Source organism: Schistocerca cancellata, chromosome 2 (assembly GCF_023864275.1).
Source record: "Schistocerca cancellata isolate TAMUIC-IGC-003103 chromosome 2, iqSchCanc2.1, whole genome shotgun sequence".
NCBI lineage: Eukaryota > Metazoa > Arthropoda > Insecta > Orthoptera > Acrididae > Schistocerca > Schistocerca cancellata.
Genome location: NC_064627.1, coordinates 587,331,197 through 587,357,144, shown reverse-complemented (window position 1 = coordinate 587,357,144; position 25,948 = coordinate 587,331,197). Strand labels below are relative to the sequence as shown.

Here is a 25,948-nt window from a genome sequence, read left to right as displayed (position 1 = left end):
AACTCTTTGTCTTTACGAATGTCTGCTTGTGTCTGTGTGTGTGTGTGTGTGTGCGCGCGCGCGCATGTACACCTGTCCTTTTTCCCCCTACGGTAAGTCTTTCCGCTCCCGGGATTGGAATGACTCCTTACCCTCTCCCTTAAAACCCACATCTTTTCGTCTTTCCCTCTCCTTCCCTCTTTCCTGATGAAGCAACCGTTGGTTGCGAAAGCTTGAATTTTGTGTGTATGTTTGTGTTTGTTTGTGTGTCTATCAACCTGCCAGTGCTTTCGTTTGGTAAATCACATCATCTTTGTCTTTAGATATATTTTTCCCACGTGGAATGTTTCCGTCTATTATATTCGATACATTTTATCACATTTTTAAGCTATGTTTTCTTCAACGACGGTCTGACAACAATTTGTCTGTGATCTGACTGGAATTCAAACAAAGAAATTTTATATTTTAATGCCATTTCCAACTATTTTCCATTTGCAATTCAGAAACTTGCAATTTTTATGCTGCTGAAGTGTTGAAGCTACACTTAAATTTGTTGCCTAAATAAAGTATCTGAAGAATATGAGCCAACACTTATTTCGTGCACACACAATTTCAGCCTGTTAACTGCCAAGTGAATAAAAATAATATCTTATATTAAAACAGACCTTAGAATATTATAAAAGAAAATAATCTGGAAATTAAGTCATTACATTAATATGTTTGCACGTCAGTATTTCCACTGCTTACAATGTACGTGAGAAAGTGGAAATCACCAGCAGGAATATTTTCCTTGCATAATGATCATAAAAATAACAGCAAACAACAAAATCTCTACATACCTGATACCATGCTCTCAGTAATGAGCATTAAATCATTGTAGTCTGCGTAAGCCATATAGAATTCACATGTAGTAAATTCTGGGTTGTGTGTTAGATCAATACCTTCATTTCTAAACTGCCTTCCAATTTCATAAACACGGTCAATACCACCTACTATCAGCATCTGAAATACAAATTAATGCCCAAGAAATTTACAACTGTAATGTTTAGAATCTGTAAAAAATTGGTAATTGTTTGTGTCAGAGCTATCTATTAATAATAGTAATAATAATAATAATAATAAAACTTAGGCTGCATATCAACACAGATCCTGAACTGTAACAGTAACTACAAAAAATTGCCAAGAGTTACAGCAGGTAGCAACACTGGAAAATTGGAACCTTTATAATGGCAGCCATAATTTTTATTTACATTTGAGTGCCGTTGTTGTATCCACCCACTTTTTCACATCTACACTACCTGATCCAAAGTATCCGGCCACCCCCATGTAATGCGGAACTGATCACTAGATCTCATGAGAGGGCGACCCACTGATATATATGAGTATTGTGTCATGAGTATAGATGCATAACAGTAAAACTGGTCAGTCAGGAGAGCTCAGTGACCACATATGTGGACTAGTCGTCCCATGTCATCTGGGTAACAAATCCACGAGACATCTCAGCCCTTCAAGAGCTGCAGAATTTGACTGTTGGTGATTTTATTAAGTGGGAATGTGAAGGAACAACCACAGCTAAACCAAAACCAGGCATCCCTCATGTACTGATGGACAGAGATTGTCAAGCATTGCAGGGAGTGGTTGTAAAAAATTACACAAAATCAGCACAAGGAATCACTTATGGGTGATTTCATCTTAAATCATACAGGCCATGTCAACTCGTGGTGATGAATTTCTCTAGGAATAATATATATTAGACCTATATATCATAAGTGTTAGGAAACAAAGTATTTTCATTTTACCTTAATTTTTGTAAATGGTACAGTCCTTTGAAAAATGTATATTTTGTAAATAACTCTTAAAACTGTACAGAGAGAGAGAGAGAGAGAGAGAGAGAGAGAGAGAGAGAGAGAGAGAGAGAACTGGAGACCTGGCAGATGTTTTGCATTAAAGGCCCCTCTTAGTGTGTCAAAATTTAGTTGCAAATTTAAGATGATAATACGAAATTTCTGTTAATTTTCCCACATGCTGGTTGCAGGAGTGTGCAATGTAGCTGGGTGCTGAAGTGATGACTGATGAAGCATTACACCTTCAGGATACTGACAATGATGTAAACTATGCATTTTGGAAGGGAGAAGAGCTGGTGAAGAACACAGTAGAGCCAGAGAGGTTTGTTACAGAGGTCAGGCACTGGGTCATGAAAGGGATGACTCATCACCATATCTGGAGGATTCAGAGACAGGCCATAGCAGAAGTAAAATCAACCACATCCCAGAATACTGACACATTAGTTGTTCATTTCGACTTTGCTAAGAGCTGGTCTGTTGCTTTGCAGAGCAAAATTCGAAGTTACCACTGGTGCACATCACAGATATCAATATTCACGTGTTGCTCACTTCCTTGGAACACCATACTACTCTTTGCTTCACTCTGATTTAGTTCTCCAAATCTTTCATTGTCTTTCCCATCTATTTTTCACCGCCCCTTCTCACCTCTGTTAAGTACAATGCACTTAGCTTTTCACTCTTATTAACTCATTCATGATGTTTAAGCAGTAATCTCTGTCTGCATATTACCCTTCTTCCACCTTTAAGCTCTTAGGTTTTCAAATCTCGTCCGATGCAGTACCCACCAATCAGTGTTTCCTTCTCCTCCTATCTCCCCTGATCCGCAGTTCTGAGTGACTTTCCAGAAATCTACCCCTTCTCCTAGACGTCTCTAATCCTTTCCCTTCAACGTTTCTGTCTGTACAGAATTTATAGTCGCAGGAGATTTAAAAATCAATATTATTTGTCATGCTTCATTTCTGACTGTATCACTACTCAACATAAGAATAGTACAAATGTTAACATTGCATGATATGTAAATTCTACCATGTCTGCCATTGTCCCATTCGAGTTTGTAACACGGATAGGATTTAAATGCGGTAACAGTGAACACAGAAGAATATATGGCGTAATGTTTGCATTTGTATTATTCTTATGGCGAACAGAGTAAGTGATTAATGACTCATAGGAACCACTTCTAGTCACTGGTAGAAAAACATCCAAGACATAGCATCTGTCATATTGAGATAAAAAACACTTGCCAATTGGGTTTTCTTAGTAGATTTTTAGCGAAGACTTCAAATGTATGAATAGCAACACTTAAAATTTGAGAATGCTTATGAAATTAAAACCAGAAATATGAAACAAAATTTTATTAGACTTTTAACACAAATTTTATGAAATGTTTAAAATATAAATTAGATAATTCCTTATTGCTCAGTTCTTCATACACCGCATCACACTTGTGACAAACATAAGACATTTTATATTTTCTGTTTGTGTCAGTTGCCTGTCATTTTTCGAAAGCCAGTCCATGTACCCATGTACAAGTGTTTAAGCTTGTCCTTAAACAGTTTATTCAAAGAGATACCAAGTGGTTGTGAATTGACAGCATCCCGCCTGGAATTACTGTCAAGTCCATTTAGCTTTCTAATAATTTTCTTTTTAGTGCAGGTGTTGTATGGCCTGTGTACAAATCTAACAACAGCAGATGGCGTAACCCAAGCATTGCGCCAGTGTGACAATTCCACACAAGCCCAATCCATTCCAGCACCGTGTCCTAAGAACCACCCACTTTCATTTGCTCATACAATTACAGATTTTGGAAACACTTCTGACAGCATTAAAGCCTTTCGCTTGGAAACTGTGAAAGGGATAATTTATGTCCATTTTCTGTGCGAGCGAGCTGATGGGCACCTGCTGTTTGTCCATATGGGAGGACAGAAGGCAAAGACCGCATTCCACCAATCCCACAATACCTGTAACTGCGGCAACAGCCTAATATTGCCAAACTTTCATCCCCAACACCACAACACTTCCTGCTTGCACTGAGTTTGGGTATCAAGCAACTTGTTGTCCTGTTTGTTGTCACACCCTGTTATTTGTTTGTTGCCATTTTTACTGTTGCAGGAACTATTATTTTATATGTTGTTACTGTTGTTCGTTGTGCGATACTGAACAATGTCGGAAACAGCTTTATTAAATGCTACGAGTCAAAAAGCTCTGTGTTGTTCTCTTGGCAAGGGGACTGCTGCACAATATCAGTCTACAGAAATTGTTTGCATTTTACATGGCCACTTTGAGACTGAAAAACTTCACGGTGGCCAGGTGCTCCCCATTAACAATGTACTCGACAGAACAGCTACAGCTCTGAACACAAACAAAAATGCTATTGTGAAGACTGGCAAGTAAATTTTTGAGAAATAAAAGGAAGCTGGAAAAACATTGAAGCTTGAAATTTTTTTCGGGAAAACGCTGTATGGGTAAAAGGATTACCAATGCACATTCATTTGTTGATGATGTGATTTGTTGTCATGTTTATGATTAATATAACAGAAAGGAATATCCAACACCCAGCAAGGGATTGTATTTTCAGCCGTTACTGACTCTTCATCAGTACACCCATCACCCAAAACACTGATATTTGCTATACAAAAATACCTGAAGATGCTTTTAGTTAAGTGTCAACATTTTGAATTTCATCATGTTTGTGGCTGCTTTGCCAGATTTCACTTAGTTTTTTGTTTGAATTCTTGCTAGGTTGATTTGCTTTGCGTTGCTGTAATTTTGGCGAAGGTGGAGTTTGTTCCCTAATGTTGGTGTGTTGTACATTGTTGCTGCGTGTTGAGAACAGGATGATCCAGATTTCCTGTGCCCCAAAGGTAACCTGGAATAGTTTTTCTTCAAGGTAGTCACAGTATTAAATGATCTAGTATTTTACTGTAGATACTTCTGTGGTCACAAGCAGTTGATGAAGAGCGTCAATGTAGCTGCATGCCGATACTGATTTTTAAGAGAGATCCGTGGCATGAAGATGAAGAAGTAGTGTGGATTAATGAGATGTGGGTCATTCTGGTCATGTTGTCACACAGGGCAGCGCAAATGACAATTAACGGAAAAATGGCAATGGCAGAGGGTACAGATCTGAATGTCTCTCGAATGGTCTCCTGCTTTTTAAATCACAGGAGACAGGAAATTATCATGAATAAATGAACCACACTGTGTTTACAAAGTGGTTCGTAGGATTGCTAATTCAAAATCTGGGAACATCAACAGCTGTTGTTCTAGATACTACTGCTTTTGTTGTTGTTGACTAGGCACTTACCATGGCAAAGAAACAGGAGGAAATGACTGACTGGCAAAAACATATAGGCTTACAATCGCTAGGCTCCCACCTCACCACTGTCATTTCAACCCGAGTGTTAATATGCATCCAAATTTAAGATTAAACTGCCAAAAATAATAATAAATTTGCCCTTTCTGTAGTCTAAGCACTCGTGAAAGAAGCTGTTAGGAATATCGTCTGTCAAGACTGGAAGGAGGTCAACAAACTTTCAGAGTGCATTAAAGAACGGAGCTGTTTTGGAAAATGTAGTGGAGGAGACGATTCTTTCATTAAATAATAGTGGAGGAGAGGATTCTTTCATTAAATAACAACAGTGTCAGTCATAGTGATACTACAAGCATCTGTCTAGCGACAAGAGTGATGTCAGTGGAGTTTTTTCTCTTTATCGCCATAGAAATGGAGTACAGACAGATTCAGCTGTATGTTTGAGTGTGGAACAGCTACATATCAAAATTACATTTTTGTAAGCTCTGAAATTTTAACTAACTCCAAATGAAGCCTGTCTCAAGAATTCTGTCCATACTGTACAAAATAAATTTTACAAAAAAGGATAGTTGCTACTCACAATATAGCGAACATGCTGAGCCACAGACTGGCACAACAAAAAGAATTTCCTCACAGTTGTGCCTGTCTGCGACTCAGCATCTCCGCTATATAGCTTTTCATAATATTCTCATATTCCATTCTTGTTTGAAAATAAGTATTTTTGTTTACAATATAATTATTGCACTACTGAAATAATGTCTTTTTTTATACCACTTTTGATCTTTCTCCCAATACTGGTTGCCATTTTTATGACACATTTTCTCAATGTGATACAAACGAATAAATCTTATACTTTTGTCATATTACAAATAAATATGATGGATCAAAAATGTTAATAACAGGCTAATTATCAACCAAGCAGTTTGTTTCTCTTTACGATACCATATAGGTGACCGCTTAGTACAAAGCACACCGCTAAGGGACATATTTAACTGAAATTATGTCATGTTAGATAACTCAGAGTGAGTTCTGAATTGGAGTAGATGAAAATTTGATGTATTTTCAAGATTTCATTCTTTTAATAGGTTTACATAACTTCATTAACAAAAAAGTTTCTTGGATGTCGAAAAATCGGTAACACCATCAGACAATGCATTTTTGTAAGCTGTCTACATATAGTCTAATTTTTTGCCACAAATAAAACTAAAATGAAAGCTTACTGCAGCTCTTCCAGAACACAATGATGTAAGTTCCATATTTATAAAATGAGTAGTTTGACAGTTCAAACAAACTGAATGACATGTCAGATAATGTGGGAGACCTGTACAGGAGGTGGCAATTCTGCTTGGCATCTCCATGTGCTGTTGGTGAAGTGTTAATCCTAAAGTAATTTTGAACAAACAGACTGAAGAACATTGCACAGATTGCATGACAGGCAAGGACCACTTTTGGAGGGTTGGGAAGATTGTGGATACGATGTTCCTCAATTCCAAGTTTCGTGGTAAAGAGTCAAAGAGCTGGCAAAGGATAGGGTTTAGTTGTTCCAGTCCAGTATAATGTTAGGTCATGAAGGGGGTTCTCTTTTGCAGCTGGTTCTTAGGGGTAGTCAGACTACAGGTGTGTGAGGAATGGCGCTGGTAATCTGTCATTGAACTAGGCTTGGGTGATTGCCTGTCTGTGAAGGCCTTAGTAAGATCTTCAACATCATGGATTTCTTGCCCACTTGTGGACACTCACTACGGGAGTGAATTTTTTGGTATGGAAGCAAGGACGTAGCCAAAGGGGAGTGGGGGGAATCCAGGGGGTCCAGCTCTCTCCCGTCAACTACATGAAATTACACACGACTTACTTGTAGTGTACTCAAATTGAAAGATTCATGGGACAATCAAAGTTTCAGTTAAAGGGCATTGGTACAGTGTATATGTAACGTAGTGCAACACTGATGCGGGTGTATGCCCACTGACATGTGGGCAACGGATCAGTAGGCATTCATGTCTTTCTGATGGGCATGGGGACATTATTACCAAACATGTCCAAACAGGACCAATGTGGTGTTATTCTTACCCTGGTTATGGAAGGACAAACACGGGTAGACATCCATTGGAGAATGCAGGATCTATACGGTGAGGCAAGTCTGTTGAAAACCACCATTGTGGAATGGTGCGGTAAGGAACACAGCTGGCCCATGACACCGCACATCCCATATTGCAAATGTCATAACGCAGGCATTACGTCAATTCAAGTGGAAGACATTTTAGCATCTGCTCTATAGTTCTGACCATTTTCAATGAGATTGTCATACCTTTGTCCCTTAAAAAAGACGCAGAAGGGTCAACGTTTCCTGTCGGATGAGGATATGCAGCATGCAGTTAAAGACTTCTTCAAGTAGCAGGACAACATTTCACCAAATAGCTATCTTCAACCTGATGTCTCAGTAGAATGATTGCCTCAATGCCCATGGGGATTCTACCTGAATGGCACACCAACTGGGGACTGTACAGACTTTCAAATCGAAGGTTTTTAATGTCCTTGTATTTTCATGTTCAATCATATGACAAAAAAGGAATACTCACTATGGACAGTCAACAAGGCTATCAACAGGCTTAAATATCTATATATTGATAGGACTATCAGTTATTATCTATCCCTACTTTAACCAAGACCAACCATTGTAAATTGTTGAGTATACTTGAATCCAGTAGTTGTTTTGTTAATCAGTGCAGTTCTTACTTGAAGTTTAATTTAATGTAAGTACTGCTGTTAACTGTTTTTAGTGGTGTGCTGTTATAATAGTTTATAATTATGGATAAGTTTGTAACAGGAAAGAAGAGGAAAACCGATTTTGATTAATCCTTTAGCGTTAAGTAGGTTAAAAATATGTACGCACTGCAATAATAACGTAATTACATTACCATAACTACTTACTGTTGACACTGGAGTAGTCATTTAGAGACAGGTAGAACTCTGGGGTTGCCATATTTCAGCATTTCACAAAGCAGTGGTATGGTAAACATTGTTACAAACAACATAAAATACAATCAGTGTATAAAAACACACTTTGATTTACTCAACAAAAATTTCACCTATAAGGCAAATGATATATATAATAGAGGGAAACACTCCACGCAGGAAAATCACATCCAAAAACGAAGATGATGTGACCCACCAAACGAAAGCACTGGCAGGCCGACAGACACACAAACAAACACAAACATACACACAAAATTCAAGCCCTCGCAACCAACGGCCGCATCGTCAGGAAACAGGAAAGGAGAGGGAAAGACCAAACCTTCCCTCTTTCCTGACGAAGCGGCCGTTGGTTGCGAGGGCTTGAATTTTGTGTGTATGTTGTGTGTTTGTTTGTGTGTCTGTCGGCCTGCCAGCGCTTTCGTTTGGTGGGTCACACACACACACACACACACACACACACACACACACACACACACACACAAATATACAGACACAAGCAGACATATTCAGAGGCAAAGAGTTTGGGCAGAGATGTCAGTCGAGGCAGAAGTGCAGAGGCAAAGATGCTGTTGAATGACAGGTGAGATATGAGTGGCGGCAACTTGAAATTAGTGGAGATTGAGGCCTGGTGGATAACGGGAAGAGAGGATATATTGAAGAGCAAGTTCCCATCTCCGGAGTTCGGATAGGTTGGTGTTAGTAGGAAGTATCCAGATAACCCAGACGGTGTAACACTGCGCCAAGATGTGCTGGTCGTGCACCAAGGCATGTTTAGCCACAGGGTGATCCTCATTACCAACAAACACTGTCTGCCTGTGTCCATTCATGCGAATGGACAGTTTGTTGCTGGTCATTCCCACATAGAATGCATCACAGTGTAGGCAGGTCAGTTGGTAGATCACGTGGGTGCTTTCACACGTGGCTCTGCCTTTGATTGTGTACACCTTCCGGGTTACAGGACTGGAGTAGGTGGTGGTGGGAGGGTGCATGGGACAGGTTTTACACCGGGGGCGGTTACAAGGGTAGGAGCCAGAGGGTAGGGAAGGTGGTTTGGGGATTTCATAGGGATGTACTAAGAGGTTACGAAGGTTAGGTGGACGGCGGAAAGACACACTTGGTGGAGTGGGGAGGATTTCATGAAGGATGGATCTCATTTCAGGGCAGGATTTGAGGAAGTCGTATCCCTGCTGGAGAGCCACATTCAGAATCTGATCCAGTCCCGGAAAGTATCCTGTCACAAGTGGGGCACTTTTGTGGTTCTTCTGTGGGAGGTTCTGGGTTTGAGAGGATGAGGAAGTGGCTCTGTTTATTTGCTTCTGTACCAGGTCGGGAGGGTAGTTGTGGGATGCGAAAGCTGTTGTCAGGTTGTTGGTGTAATGCTTCAGGGATTCCGGACTGGAGCAGATTCGTTTGCCACGAAGACCTAGGCTGTAGGGAAGGGACCGTTTGATGTGGAATGGGTGACAGCTGTCGTAATGGAGGTACTGTTGCTTGTTGGTGGGTTTGATGTGGACAGACGTGTGAAGCTGGCCATTGACAGGTGAAGGTCAACATCAAGGAAAGTGGCATGGGATTTGGAGTAGGACCAGGTGAATCTGATGGAACCAAAGGAGTTGAGGTTGGAGAGGAAATTCTGGAGTTCTTCTTCACTGTGAGTCCAGATCATGAAGATGTCATCAATAAATCTGTACCAAACTTTGGGTTGGCAGGCCTGGGTAACCAAGAAGGCTTCCTCTAAGCGACCCATGAATAGGTTGGCATACGAGGGGGCCATCCTGGTACCCATGGCTGTTCCCTTTAATTGTTGGTATGTCTGGTTTTCAAAAGTGAAGAAGTTGTGGGTCAGGATGAAGCTGGCTAAGGTAATGAGGAAAGAGGTTTTAGGTAGGGTGGCAGGTGATCGGCGTGAAAGGAAGTGCTCCATCGCAGCGAGGCCCTGGACGTGCGGGATATTTGTGTATAAGGAAGTGGCATCAATGGTTACAAGGATGGTTTCTGGGGGTAACGGATTGGGTAAGGATTCCAGGCGTTCGAGAAAGTGGTTGGTGTCTTTGATGAAGGATGGGAGACTGCATGTAATGGGTTGAAGGTGTTGATCTACGTAGGCAGAGATACGTTCTGTGGGGGCTTGGTAACCAGCTACAATGGGGCGGCCGGTATGATTGGGTTTGTGAATTTTAGGAAGAAGGTAGAAGGTAGGGGTGCGGGGTGTCGGTGGGGTCAGGAGGTTGATGGAGTCAGGTGAAAGGTTTTGTAGGGGGCCTGAGGTTCTGAGGATTCCTTGAAGCTCTGCCTGGACATCAGGAATGGGATTACCTTGGCAAACTTTGTATGTGGTGTTGTCTGAAAGCTGACGCAGTCCCTCAGCCACTTACTTCCGACGATCAAGTACCACGGTCGTGGAACCCTTGTCCGCCGGAAGAATGACGATGGACCGGTCAGCCTTCAGATCACGGATAGCCTGGGCTTCAGCAGTGGTGATGTTGGGAGTAGGATTAAGGTTTTTTAAGAAGGATTGAGAGGCAAGGCTGGAAGTCAGAAATTCCTGGAAGGTTTGGAGAGGGTGATTTTGAGGAAGAGGAGATGGGTCCCGCTGTGACGGAGGACGGAACTGTTCCAGGCAAGGTTCAATTTGGATAGTGTCTTGGGGAGTTGGATCATTAGGGGTAGGATTAGGATCATTTTTCTTCGTGGCAAAGTGATACTTCCAGCAGAGAGTACGAGTGTAGGATAGTAAATCTTTGACGAGGGCTGTTTGGTTGAATCTGGGAGTGGGGCTGAAGGTGAGGCCTTTGGATAGGACAGAGGTTTCGGATTGGGAGAGAGGTTTGGAGGAAAGGTTAACTACTGAATTAGGGTGTTGTGGTGCCAGATTGTGTTGATCGGAATTTTGAGGTTTTGGAGGGAGTGGAGCTGGAAGTGGGAGATTGAGTAGATGGGAGAGACTGGGTTTGTGTGCAATGAGAGGTGGTTGAGGTTTGCTGGAAAGGTTGTGAAGGGTGAGTGAGTTGCCTTTCCGGAGGTGGGAAACCAGGAGATTGGATAGTTTTTTGAGGTGAAGGGTGGCATGCTGTTCTAATTGGCGGTTGGCCTGTAGGAGGATGCTCTGAATAGCCGGTGTGGATGTGGGAGAGGAAAGATTGAGGACTTTTATTAAGGATAGGAGTTGACGGGTGTGTTCATTGGCTGAGTTGATGTGTAGGTGAAGGATTAGGTGGGTGAGGGCAATGGATTGTTCAGTTTGGAACTGGTATAGGGACTGATGGAAAGAAGGGTTGCAGCCAGAGATGGGAACTTTAAGGGGGTTATGCCAAATGTCAGACAAGCCTGAGAAAATAAAATATGTGAGCGTAATCTGGCTAGGGTGAAGGCATGTTTGCGGAGGGAATGTAAATAAAACTTAATGGGGTCGTTGTGGGGGTGTTGTGAGGGTGACATGGTATTAGAAGGTGGAAAGTATAACATGAGGTTGAAATGAAAAAGAAAGATAGAAATATATGGGGAGAGATGAAGGCGAACTAGAAAGCAATTGGAGATCTGGTATGAAAAAAGGCGAAAAAGTGTTGGTTAAGTTGATCCTGTGGTGAACTTGGGTTGGTAGACAGCGATGTGCAAAAAGGTTAGGTGGTTGTGTTTCCGCTAAATCACGTTAAAAGACGGAGAAATTCGGGAAAATTTCGAGAAAATTTCGAAAAAACGTATTAAAGGAGTGGTGTTGTGGTGAAAGATTACGAAAATGGGGCTAACAATTGTAGAAATAATGACGTTATATATATACCCGTCCTTTTTTCCCCATAAGGTAAGTCTTTCCGCTCCCGGGACTGGAATGACTCCTTACCCTCTCCCTTAAAACCCACATCCTTTCGTCTTTCCCTCTCCTTCCCTCTTTCCTGATGAGGCAACAGTCTGTTGCGAAAGCTTGAATTTTGTGTGTATGTTTGCGTGTCTGTCGACCTGCCAGCACTTTCATTTGGTAAGTCACATCATCTTTGTTTTTATATATATATATATATATATATATGCTTCGTCAGGAAAGAGGGAAGGAGAGGGAAAGACGAAAGGATGTGGGTTTTAAGGGAGAGGGTAAGAAGTCATTCCAATCCCGGGAGCTGAAAGACTTACCTTAGGGGGAAAAAAAGGACGGGTATGCACACACACACACACACACACACACACACACACACACACACATCCACAAATATACAGACACAAGCAGACATATTCAGAGGCAAAGAGTTTGGGCAGAGATGTCAGTCGAGGCAGAAGTGCAGAGGCAAAGATGCTGTTGAATGACAGGTGAGGTATGAGTGGCGGCAACTTGAAATTAGTGGAGATTGAGGCCTGGTGGATAACGGGAAGAGAGGATATATTGAAGAGCAAGTTCCCATCTCCGGAGTTCGGATAGGTTGGTGTTAGTGGGAAGTATCCAGATAACCCGGACGGTGTAACACTGTGCCAAGATGCGCTGGCCGTGCACCAAGGCGTGTTTAGCCACAGGGTGATCCTCATTACCAACAAACACTGTCTGCCTGTGTCCATTCATGCGAATGGACAGTTTGTTGCTGGTCATTCCCACATAGAATGCGTCACAGTGTAGGCAGGTCAGTTGGTAAATCACGTGGGTGCTTTCACACGTGGCTCTGCCTTTGATCGTGTACACCTTCCGGGTTACAGGACTGGAGTAGGTGGTGGTGGTGGGAGGGTGCATGGGACAGGTTTTACACCGGGGCGGTTACAAGGGTAGGAGCCAGAGGGTAGGGAAGGTGGTTTGGGGATTTCATAGGGATGAACTAAGAGGTTACGAAGGTTAGGTGGACGGCGGAAAGACACTCTTGGTGGAGTGGGGAGGATTTCATGAAGGATGGATCTCATTTCAGGGCAGGATTTGAGGAAGTCGTATCGCTGCTGGAGAGCCACATTCAGAGTCTGATCCAGTCCCGGAAAGTATCCTGTCACAAGTGGGGCACTTTTGGGGTTCTTCTGTGGGAGGTTCTGGGTTTGAAGGGATGAGGAAGTGGCTCTGGTTATTTGCTTCTGTACCAGGTCGGGAGGGTAGTTGCGGGATGCGAAAGCTGTTTTCAGGTTGTTGGTGTAATGGTTCAGGGATTCCGGTCTGGAGCAGATTCGTTTGCCACGAAGACCTAGGCTGTAGGGAAGGGACCGTTTGATGTGGAATGGGTGGCAGCTGTCATAATGGAGGTACTGTTGCTTGTTGGTGGGTTTGATGTGGACGGACGCGTGATGCTGGCCGTTGGACAGATGGAGGTCAACGTCAAGGAAACGCTCAAAATTTTAGCAACAGCTTAAATGGTCAAGGAAACGCTCAAAATTTTAGCAATAGCTTAAATGGTAAAAAATCGCCTAATCTGGTCATCCAGGTGGTACTCAGTTATCAAAACCAGTTCAGATACTGAACACTGGGGACGGGTTTGTGGAGAGCACAAGGGTTATGTGATGACATTACATTCTACAGTTCGCTTGTTTCTTACAGATTCTTTTATTGGGCTGCCTGAAGTTGTCCGAGCTGACTGCACCCTGTCCCCCCCCCCCTCCAACTTTCGTCCAGAATGTACTTATTTTCTTGTAATATAACTTAGGCTACAAATTCCCTACACAATTTTTTGTTGTGATGCTTTTTTTGTTTTATTTGAAAACAATGTACAATGACTAGTTTTTTCAAATTCTCCACCGAGAGGTGTAGCTCTGCGCCTTGAAGTGCTGAGCTAGCAATCCTTGGATTCGGGAGGCAAGATAGCTTGTCATGAAGGGGAATAAAAGGAGGCTTAGAATATTGCTGATGTACCGCTATGCTGTACAGGTACCGCAGATGACAACCAAAGGGGTCCTCCTGGTTGCCGGGTTGAAAGGTGGGTGACAGTTAGTATGGTATTTCAACTTCATCCACGACTTCTCCAGACATCTCTTCAGCCTGGAATGCCATTTACTGGGGTAGAATTGTCTTCAGTGATGAGTCCCACTTTGAACTGAGCTCTGATGACCAGCAAAGACTTGTCTGGGGATGCCCCAGACAGCGGTTGGACACAAACATGACTGTCACCCACCATAAGGCCCGACAAGCACAAGTGATGGTCTGTGGAGCCATTTCATTTCATAGTAGGACCCCTTTGGTTGTCACCGCAGCAGTCTCGCAGCACAGCAGTGTATTGAAGATTTTCTTACACCTCCTTTTTGCTCTTCATGGCAAGCCATCTTGAGCCTACATTTCAGCAAGGATATTTCAATCAATGTATTTGGGTGAAAGACCTTTTCTCGATTACGAAACTAAGTCACAATTACATGGCAACTCGAGTGTGAAGATCTGTGAATTTGTTTGCAACTGCCTGTTTGCCGACAGTTTGCACCAGATAAAAATTATATTATGCCTTCAGTGTGTCAAAAAATAATTAAATAATATTGAAAACTTGTGAAATATAAAACCAAATAACACACTGTGCAACTGCACTGCCATTTAAATGCGGTGCATTTATAGTTTCCCCCCTTCTCGAGCTCAGACAGCGTGCTGCAGTGGTGGAGGAAACACGCAGTGAGGCTAAGCGCTATGACACTCATGGCAGTGCACGGTTCATGAGCCAAATTCTTGGATGCCCCTATTCTGGATGATCTATAAACACGATGGCATATGCCATATGATTGCCCTTGGACATGCAGCAAATTTGTTTGTATATTTTCCACTCAAAGGAGAAGTAGCTATGAGTGAGGATGTGGTTTGTTACATTTATAGAATGAGGTGACAGGTTTGGAGTTGAAAGGATGCTGTGGGAGGTAGTATCTGACAGCTGCATGGTCATGAGCGTAAGGGATCTTGGTGTATGAGGAGGTGGCAATAACAGTAAGGTGTATGGATCCAGGTGATTATGGGGTGGAGATGGTTGACAGACAGTGCAGGGAGTGGTTTGTGTCTGGGAGTCTAGAACACAGGCAGCTGGTTGGATGGAGGTGTTTGTCAACAAGAGTCACAATTCTTTTAATGGATTACAGTAACCAACTACAATGAGGTGTATATGATTGTTGAGTTTATGGATTTTGGAAATGAGTGATCAAGTGGAAGCTGTTTTGGAGTTCATTTTCATAGTTGTGTCATCAATAATTAATATTACAAAATACCGGGCATTTCATGTTTCTGCATTGGAGATGGCCATAACAGTACTAGAAGGATAATCTTTACAATGGAATAAAGTAAAAGTGTACACAGAAAGCAAATTTTTCCAATCTATTTTTCTGTGTTGTTACCTCTTACCTTCAGGTAAAGCTCAGGTGCAATCCTCATGTACAGGTCCATATTTAGTTCATTATGATGTGTAACAAATGGCTTAGCTGTTGCACCACCAGCAATCATATTCATCATTGGAGTTTCTACTTCTAGAAATCCTAAATTATCTAAAAATCTCCTCACATATGAAATAATTTGTGCTCGTACATGAAACTTCTGACGTACTTTTTCATTCAGAATCAGATCAAGATACCTCTGGCGAAACCTAGTTTCCTGTTAAAAAGAAAAACAAGTTATGAGAAACATGCAAACCTGAACTCAAGAATTAAGATTTTACTAACACTGAGTACAGGACAGCTGTTCTGAAAAAAAGAAAATTTACACACACAGTGCAACAACCAACTGAACATATAGAAGTTTTGTGAAAATAGCAGCTCTTTTTATCATATGGTCAATATTTTCTATAATTTTCTTTTGCTAAAGATGTCCTACATGTTGTAGCACGTGTTCTTTTTATTGTCATATCTTGCATTTGAAAGCCTGAATACGAAAACTAGAATGTTTTATTTTTGGAGTCTACTTTAAATATAGGGGAGGAAGAGGAGGTAGGATTTTAATACCTATCAACACATTGGCCACGAGTTTCTCAGCTAAACTATTCCAGCACTCGCTTCAGGTTAGGTGTGAAACCTTCTTGATAATTGATGGATGGTAATTTGATCTTCACTCCTTCTTAGCATGAGTTTAGAGCCATAATCACTGTCACTTCATCCCAGTACAATCAGATTAACGCTACACTCTTCCAACATTTGACTAGCATGCCAGTATCTTACAAAATATAAGTTATTTTTGCAGTCAAAAAGAAAAAGGAAATATGTATGGTTATGAGGCATGCATATGATGAGGCTAAGTAATTCAGAACCCCCAGCCACAAGTTAAAAATAAAATCAAAGTAAGACTCAATACAATTTAAGGAATACAACAAAATCATGAAAGTCCTTGGTAAGCCAAAAGATTGACAGTAATCTACAATAATGAAGCAGAGGGTTGGGCTGAAGGCTTAACATATTGCTGATACCGAGTTTGTTAGGTTAAAGATTTTCAATTGACAAATGTGGGGAAATAACGAGTTATGGTCTTGCATAAGAAACTGTCACAAAAGTAAGCTGACGTTATTTACAACACGGACTGAGACTGGCTGTGGTCTCACTGGTAATTAAATAATGACATACTGACTGGAATAACTTGCTAAGGAGGCAGGGTGGTGGGAGAACAGCACGCCAATGCTGAATGCAGTAAAATGCACGAGTGTGAGAAAAATTGGGAAAGGAAGTTGGAGTATTTAAAAAATGTATGGAGATAGGCAGTCAGAGATGGAGATAGATAGAGTGATAGAGATAGGGAGAGGGAGAGAAGAAGAAGAAGAAGAAGAAGAAGGTCAACTATGATGACAAAAACCATGAGAAAAAGAAAAATCTTCAAGCAGAATGACCATACAGTGAGTGATATCCCTGCAGTTGATGGCATTTGGTGGCTATGTAAGCAGTTTACATTCCTACTAAAAAAAAGCATTAAGTTTTAGTGACCTTTTCCTTTTTGCACAAATGGACACAGTGACAATTAATATATTACACACAAAATTTCATAACAATCTAGCCCCTTTAAGGGCTATATACAATTTTCTATAATCATGTGAAAGCCATTTACTTTAGTCTCACCTTGTCCTTTAAGCCAAAGTGTAGATGTGGCAGCATATGAAGACATGGGGACAACAGTTTAATTTGTTTTGGTATTATTGAGAGTTCGCCCTTCTTGGTTTTACCTGGAGACCCAACACAGCCAACAATATCACCACGTCTTATTTTACCTGTATCCTCAATGAACTTTTCTTCAGAGGAATACAATTTTGCATTTGCCATAACTTGAATTTTCACACCTTCCCCCCTCAGGTCATAGAATATCAACTTCGCTCCAGATTCTCTGATAGCATGAACACGTCCTGCAGGAAAGAAACAAAAAAGTAGTGTTTTTGGAGAAATTGTCACAAATGTCACACCTTGGAGAAACTAAAATATATCTTAAGAATAAATGCTGAAGACTTCAACTGCCTAAAGTGACAGGCTGCAGGATATCCATAAACTAATATATATATATATATATATAATCATTAGATCAAGTACACAATAAAAAAAACCAAGGCACTGAATTGCCACAGTACAGAGCACATCAATCATGACACATACTATGTCAGAGGTAAGGCCAGCAACTATCATGAGTTAAAAGTTCTGGGTTACTGTGGAATTTTCATTACATATGCAGATGTTAGAAGAAAATTTTTTATGTCCATATGTTCTTTCTCACAAACAGCAGATTGAAACAGATACTATAAAGTTACCAACTATCACAAGGATACCAAATAAATCTCTTGGATAGCACAGCATAGAAAATACAACAAAACTAATAACAATAACTGAAGAGACCACACATTGTTGTGTGTGTCACATTTTTGACAACTGTTCTAAAATAGTAGCAAAATTTAAAAAGCCACAAAGTATAAGACTCTGCTTATAAAAATATGTTACAAAATATATGGTCTTATAACATCAGAGCAAATATGAAAACACTGTTTTAGTTCCTGACAAGTTACAACTGTGTCCAAATAGGTCTCAAATGCGAATACCTAAGTTTAACGAGCAACAATCTTCCAACTGAGAAACGGAAGTTCAACATTGGTTGAAAGTTTCAACCAGCAACCAACTGCTCCTAATCCCTTCTGAACTCCATGGAGGGCTCCCTACAACACAGTGAGTCCAGCACCCTCATGAAAATGAGTAGGTTTAGTATTTTAACCTCACTACGACCTCGTGGTTGTAAACGAGATGAATTTGGAGAGATCGAGGAACTTTGAAGTTTAAAAACACTGCAAAAGGTGTGTCTGGTAATATAATTAGAGAAGCACTGGATGCTCAAGGTAGTTGTCATGGTCCAAGTCCCAGTTTAGCACAAGTTCCCACTTGTCATTAATAGTCTAAATTTTTTGTTTGGGACAAGTTTAATGATACAGCCACATCTACGAGTTTGATTGCATCTTCACAATGGCCACAAGCTTTTGAGAATGGTCTCCCTGAATTAATTCTGTCAAGCTGATTGCAAGACATGAGTTTTCAGTTTGTTACTACTCATCTCAGCACTTGTTTGATTGACTGAAGGGATGATTTTATTGGACTCACTAATTTCGCAAATAAGCACAGCTTCTTGATATTCTTAGCTAGCTCTACAGAAAAAGACTTTTCCATTCTTTAACAGTTTTCAAATAGTTCTTTTTGGAGTCATTCTGGTTTCTTAACCTCGGTTTAACAACAAAATTTTGGTTTCTATTGTGCCTTTATTAACGGCTTTTTACTTTGTTATTAAATTACAATGGATTCTTATAATTCATAACCATTTTTAATACTAGCTTAAACAAGAAGAGTCTAATATGTCAATTTTGTTGAAGCTAAAAGACTTACAGCCTCTGTGGAACTGTATGTTTGGAATTAAACATATGTTTTGTTATTCCTCAGAAGACCTAAGATACTATTATGTTGAATGGGTTGTCTAGTCACTTACGATATCTTACAACTAACGCATAAGAATTGATTCTCAATAAATCTATCTCAAGGTCCCCCTTTAGTACACGTGACAATCCCAGTCAATAAGCGCAAACAAGGAAATCTATTAGAATGAGATTTTCACTCTGCAGCGGAGTATGTGCTGATATGAAACTTCCTGGCAGATTAAAACTGTGTGCTGGACCGAGATTCGAACTCGTGACCTTTGCCTTTCGCGTGCGAGTTCTTTACCTTTGAGCTACCCAAGCGCAACTCTCACACCGTCCTCACAGCTTCAATTCTGCCAGTACCTCATCTCCTACCTTCCGAATTTCACAGAAGCTCTCCTGCGTACCTTGCAGAACTAGCACTCCTGGAAGAAAGGATATTGCGGAGACATGGCTTAGCCACAGCCTGGGTGATGTTTCCAGAATGAGATTTTCACTTTGCAGTAGAGTGTGTGCTGATATGAAACTTCCAGGCAGGTTAAAACTGTGTGCCGGACCAAGACTCGAGCTCGAAACCTTTGCCTTTAGTGGGCAAGTGTTATAAAGACTGAAAATCTCATTCTGGAAACATCCCCCAGGCTGTGGCTAAACCATGTCTCCACAATATCCTTTCTTCCAGGAGTGCTAGTTCTGCAAGGTTCGCACGAGAGCTTCTGTGAAGTTCGGAAAGTAGAAGACGAGGTACTGGCAGAATTGAAGCTGTGAGGATGGGGCGTGAGTCGTGCTTGGGTAGCTCAAGTAGAGCACTTGCTTGTGAAAGGCAAAGGTCCCTAGTTCAACTCTCAGTCTGATACACAGTTTTAACTTGCCAAGAAGTGTCAAGGAAATCTATTATTACAACAATCTCAATCTCAGTAACTTTGCCACAGGTTTCTCAGTTAACATTTCATGCTCTATCATCTTGATCACAAGAAAATGCTTGTGTGCCACATCTCAAAGTGCCACAGTTCATACTCTCCCTTCATACAATTTGGCAGTGCTATCTACATTCTTCTTTAACTACACTGTTGGCTTGACATTTGTCCACATCAGTTATGGCAATTAGATCATCTATGACAGTGGAGAAATGAATAAATGACTGTGCTATTCATTAATAAGTGGAATTAAAAGGGGAAAAAAATTACCTGCAACACTAAGTTCGATGTTCTCCAAGATTTCTCCATCATTAACACCACTGTATTTTTCTACAAACTCTTCTAAGGATATAGAAACATGAAATTTGTGGGGATATGGATGTTCATCACTTTGCTTCAATTGTGTAACAGCTTGTGTTCGTAAACGGAAGTATTCCTGGAAATTACATAGAAAAAAAACATTACACCAAGTTACATTTTTTCTAAACAATTACTAACAATAACTGGAGGAAAATCACAATGCACAGTATTAAATAATGCATCAAATACAAGGCTGTGACAGAGTAATGTAAAGGAAATATGACACACGTGTTTCGCATGTAATTTTAGGGCAAGGAGAAAACTTCTCTGTTACGTACACAGATGGCACTGGTATCAAAATTAGCTTTTGCTTTCTTGGTATATGGGGTGCAAACATATTAAGTCTTGTATCATCTTTATAGAGAATATTAATATTTTTGTTAATGCGACTTCTCAAAGTAGAGTAAGTGTGTGTGTGTGTGTGTGTGTGTGTGTGTGTGTGTGTGTGTGTGTGTGTGTGTAGACCAGAAACCATACTAGTTCTTTGTTTGGATTAGTTGGTTGGTTGGGTCTAGAAGAGAGCAAACTACACAGTCATCAGTCCCTCCGACCTTGGATTAACTAAAACCGATAAAATCCCATATTAGAAGAGGGAACTACAATGTCCATGAAAAGATAAACTATTGACAGGGAAGAAAGGAAAAGGGCGGAAGAAGAGGTAAGGGAAAGAAAGTGACTAATGACAGCGGCCTGAAGGGAGAAGCACAGGAGACAAGAGAGACACTCAAGACATAACAGACCCCATAAGGAAAAGAGTGGGAAGGCAGAGGGCCGGGGTGAACCACCAAGCCCAGTTGAAGCCATCCAGTTGGGGCAAAGGGGGGAGCAAAAGGGCCTGCCATCCCCTCTACTCATTGATAAGGTGGAAGGTCTCTCCCTTAAATAATGCGATAAAAACCTCTATCACGAATAAAACGTAAAACAAGATCCGCCGCTGGGGCAGTGTCAGTCAACATCAGGGGTAGCGAGTCTGGGAAGCTTAAAGTCCGATGGAGGGCAGCTAAGTTGGGACAGTCCTATAAGAGATGAGCCACAGTCAACATCAATCCACGATGACAGAGATGGGGGTCCTTACGATGGAGGAGATAACCGTGAGTCAGCCAATTATGGCCAATGTGGAGCCGGCATAGGACGACAGAGGCCTTACGAGAGGCCCGTAAGGAGGACCGTCACGGAGTTGTAGAATCCTTAATCGCCCAGAGCCTGTTCGGTGAAGGAAGAGCGTCCCATTCTACATCCCAAAGGTCCAAAATCTGATGACGTAATGCCGAACGAAGGTCTACTTCCGGAATGCCAATAGCAAGAGATGGCCCAGTAGTAGCTAATTTAGCCAGTCAATCGGCAAGTTCATTACCAGGTATTCAAACATGCCCTGAGGTCCAAATGAAAACCACCGAGCATCCACGTTGAGCAAGGAGAGAAATGGAGTCCTGGATAGCGATGACCAATGGGTGGCAAGGAAAGCACTGGGTGATAGCATGCAAACCGCTCAATGAGTCACTACAAATAGTGAAGGATAGTCCTGAACAGGAACGGATATAGTCCAGTGTGCACAAGATGGCTACCAATTCTGCAGTAAAAACACTACAGCCATCTGGCAAGGAACGAAGTTCCATGCGCCGTACATAGGTGTAAGCAAAACCAGTGCGGCCAGCAACTACGGAGACAGTATAACTGGTGGCGAAGAGTCATCGGAGGGACAGAACCCTGTGAATCGACAGAGAGATCAAGACAGAGCTGTCGCCGAGAGATGCACCACAGGGGGGTACGTGTATGAGCGGAGAAAAGAGGTGGTAAAGGGAATTGTGGAGCTCAGAAAAGAGCGACTGAATGGGGACAGCTACGGTAATCCCACATCGTGGCCAACGCTGCGACAGGGTGATCTCCATGTCTAGATAAAGGAGACCACAATTAGGGCGCAGCGAATGCAGAGCGCATAAGATATCAGTTGTTGTCGGCGCAAAACTCGCAGTGGTGGAATCCCCACCTCTGCATGAAGGCAAAGTATGGGGCTAGTCCGGAAGGCACCAGTCGCAAGACGGACCCCACAGTGGTGGATGGGGTCTAGTATCTGCAACGTCGAAGGTGACACAGAACCACAGAGAGGACTTCCATAGTGTAAACGAGACTGGACAATGCTTGATACCATCGCAGGAGAAGAGAGCGGTCTGCACCCCAGGTAGTATTGCACAGACACCTAAGAACATTGAGACGGGACCAGCACGTCCTCTTCAGCTGGCGAAGATGAGAGTGCCATGTCAATTGGGCATCGAAGACCAGACATAAGAAGTGATGGGTGTCCACCACCTCGAGGGGCTGGTCATCGAGGAACAGTTCCGGATGGGGATGGAATGTACGGCGAAGTCAGAAATGCATGACACATGACTTGGCCGCCAAAAACTGAAAGCCATGGGAGAGAGTCCATGAGTGCGCTCGGCAGATTGCCCCCTGTAGACAGCATTCTGCAGCACCCATTACGGAGGAAGTGACGTAGATACAAAAATCGTCAGCATACAAAGAGAGGAACACCGTCTGTCATACAGCTGTCACCAGACTATTAATGGATAAGAGAAAGAGACAGACGCTCAACGCGGAACCCAATTTTCTTGCCGATGGGGAGTGCTGTAGGAGGAGCCAACTTTGACCCGAAAAGAGCGACAAGAAAAGAAGTTATGGATAAAAATGGGCAGAGCGCCATGAAGGCCCCATTCGTGAAGGGTGGTGAGGATGTGGTGGCGCCAGGTGGTGTCATAGGCTTTATGCAGATCAAAGAAGATTGCAATGTGTTGCCGATGGGCAAAAGCTGACCGGATAGCAGACTCCAGGTGGACCAAGTTATCCACCGTTAAGCGGCCTCAGCGAAAACCACTTTGAGTTGATGACAAAAGGTCACGTAATTCAAGGATCCAAAACAGCCGCTGACTCACCATGCGTTGGAGGAACTTGCAGAGGATATAGGTAAGGCTAATTGGATGGTAGCTATACAACTGAAGAGGTGGCTTCCCTGGCTTCAACACCAGAACAAGAATGCTTTCCTGCCACTAGGTAGGAAAGACTTCCTTACTCGACAGACGATTGTAGAGGGTCAGTATACTATGGTGGCCAGCTACCAATAAGTGTTGGAGCATTTGGTTATGTATCCGATCCGGTCCAGGAGCCGAGTTGGGACAAAGGGCGAGGGCACTGGCGAATTCCCACTCGCTGAATGGGGCATTATAGGGCTCTGAGCAGCAAGAAACGAAAGACAAAGGCAGTCGTTCTGAGCACTCTTTCAGGAGAAGGAACGTGGGTGGATACTGAGCTGATGCCGAAGCTTGAGCAAAGTGAAGATCGGTAAGGACAACACCATACACAGAAATTCCTGCAACCCCGGTGGGAGGATGGTGGCCAAAAATTCACCTGAGTTTTGCCCAGACTTGTGAAGAGGGTGTGTGTGGTCCTATCACAGCTACATATCGTTCCCAACAAACCCGTTTCTGAAATTTGATTAGGTAGCGGGCCCAGGTGCGGAGTCATTTAAAGACCAGAAGCAGAGCAGTAGAAGGGTGCCGCTTGAAGTGTAGAACAGCACGGCAGGTCTTTTATGGCTGCAGCAATTTCCGGAGTCCACCAAGGGACCATCTTCCGACAGGGGGAAACCTGAGGAAGAAAGGACTGCTGAAACAGCTGCTGAAAGGATGGTAGCAATCAAAGTCTTTGTAGATTCATCAACACTATCGTGTGGCAATACAGGGGGGGGGGGGGGGGGGGGGATGGGAGCAGAGGAGAAGGCTGCCCAGGGCAGTAGTCGTATGACTACCCCAAAGAGGGTTGTGGGCATTGAAGTCCCCTAGTAGTAGGAAGGAAGAAGGGAGTTGTTAAGGAAGGGTGGTAGGGCAAGGGATGTGGGTGGCCTGTTAGGTGGGAGGTAGGGATTACAGCTTGTGATTGGAGTGGTCAGATGTATCCTGACAGCAATGGCTTCCAGAGTGGTATAGAGGGGAACCCATTTACTAACAATGTCCTTGCAAGCATGCAAGGGGCCAATTCGGTTCTAACAGAAGGCGTGGAACCCATGAAGTGCGGGTGAGTAAGAAGTGACAAAATGGGACTCCTGGAGTGCAATACAAGCAGCAGAGTAGAAGGAAAGAAGGGGCTGCAACTTTGGAAGGTGATTCAAATATTCATTACAATTCCATTGGAGGATTCTCAAGCCGGAGTCCAAATGAGAAGTGAACGGACCAGAGTCAGTCACGCCATCGAGTCGCCATCATCTCCGATAAGGATGGGGTAATATCCATATAGGTGGGGTCAGACTCTGTTGGTTCATTGACTGGAGGAGGGGAAGGCTGCACCTCAGGGGCCACCAGAGCAGCCTCGCCCTTGTTCTTGTTTCTGCGTCTTCTCTTGGGAAGGAAGAGAAGGGCTGACTTCAGCGAGGACGGGCACGGAACTACACAGGGCAATCTTGGCGCCCATCGGCTGCGGATCACGCTGCCGATGTGGAGCAGCAGATCGTCTTTTGGGGGTACCGAGAAGAGGCTTCCCATGAGGGAGCTCCAGTATCGGCGGCCGCCGAAGGAGGGGAGCACTTCTCTCATGGGGTAGGGGGAACAGCACCCAAAGGGGTGGGTATGGGTACTGATGGGGAGGGGGAGTGGGAGAGAGAGGAGGAGGAGGAGGCTGAAGGCATGAGACAAATGGGATGGGGCTGTAAAGAGGAGGGGGAATGGATGTAACTGAAGCAAAAGTAGAAGTCAATAGACATGGAATGGAGCCGGTCATACTTTTGACGAGCCTCAGTGTAGGTGAGCCGATCTAAGATTTTGTACTCTTGAATCCTCCTTTCTTTCACAAACACCGGGCATGCAGGCGAGCGTGGAGAATGCTGTCCATGACAATTTACACACAATGGCAGGGGAGCACAGGCACAGGCTATCACCACTGTTGTTTTGTCTTCCTGTGTCAATCAATCAATCAATCAATCAGTCAATCAATGGGGCTATCCAATCAGTGACATTTTACCTTATCTTTCACCCTACCTTTGAGTCGAGGTGAAGTGAGGGAAAAATTGGATGCGACACTTGCTGCTTCTTTGAGACAGACTACGAAATCTCTAGTGGCAGGAACTAGTACATCTGGTGTTCTGCAGCTTGTAAGTACTTATTAAAAGACATGATGCTGCACAACATTAACTGCAAGTAAATATTTCATTGCCATTGAAGCATAGAGATCATTGTCAGTGGCCTATGTTAGGCACGTACATATCAAATGACGTGTGTCAATTATAAAATCTCTGCATTTCATGGGTCATCATTTGTACATGTAAAGCTGTTGAATGTTCACAATTCCTGGTCGCACTGGATATTACTGTCATGGAATAGAAATATGGAACAGTAACAGTAGCATCCCCCCTCATGAACCATGGACCTTGCCGTTGGTGGGGAGGCTCGCGTGCCTCAGCGATACAGATAGCCTTACCGTAGGTACAACCACAACGGAGGGGTATCTGTTGAGAGGCCAGACAAACGTGTGGTTCCTGAAGAGGGGCAACAGCCTTTTCAGTAGTTGCAAGGGCAACAGTCTGGATGATTGACTGATCTGGCCTCGTAACAATAACCAAAACGGCCTTGCCGTGCAGGTACTGCGAACGGCTGAAAGCAAGGGGAAACTACGGCCGTAATTTTTCCCGTGGGCATGCAGCTTTACTGTATGATTAAATGATGATGGCGTCCTCTTGGGTAAAATATTCCGGAGGTAAAATAGTCTCCCATTCGGATCTCCGGGCGGGGACTACTGAGAGGATGCCGTTATCGGGAGAAA

The 25,948-nt window shown here is 42.8% G+C and overlaps 1 protein-coding gene across 3 annotated transcripts in view; it reads right to left on the bottom strand.

The window, feature by feature from the left end:
* LOC126162205 (lysine--tRNA ligase) overlaps positions 1–25,948 on the bottom strand; it is an 86,551-nt gene that overhangs the window by 53,421 nt on the left and 7,182 nt on the right. For all 3 annotated transcript variants that reach the window (XM_049918547.1, XM_049918546.1, XM_049918549.1), the window contains exons 3-6: positions 20,057–20,222; positions 17,053–17,333; positions 15,362–15,607; positions 819–981 (exon numbers count right to left, since the gene is read on the bottom strand). In XM_049918547.1, the coding sequence (XP_049774504.1) occupies positions 819–981; positions 15,362–15,607; positions 17,053–17,333; positions 20,057–20,222 (856 nt within the window). The remainder of the gene's footprint in view (positions 1–818; positions 982–15,361; positions 15,608–17,052; positions 17,334–20,056; positions 20,223–25,948) is intronic.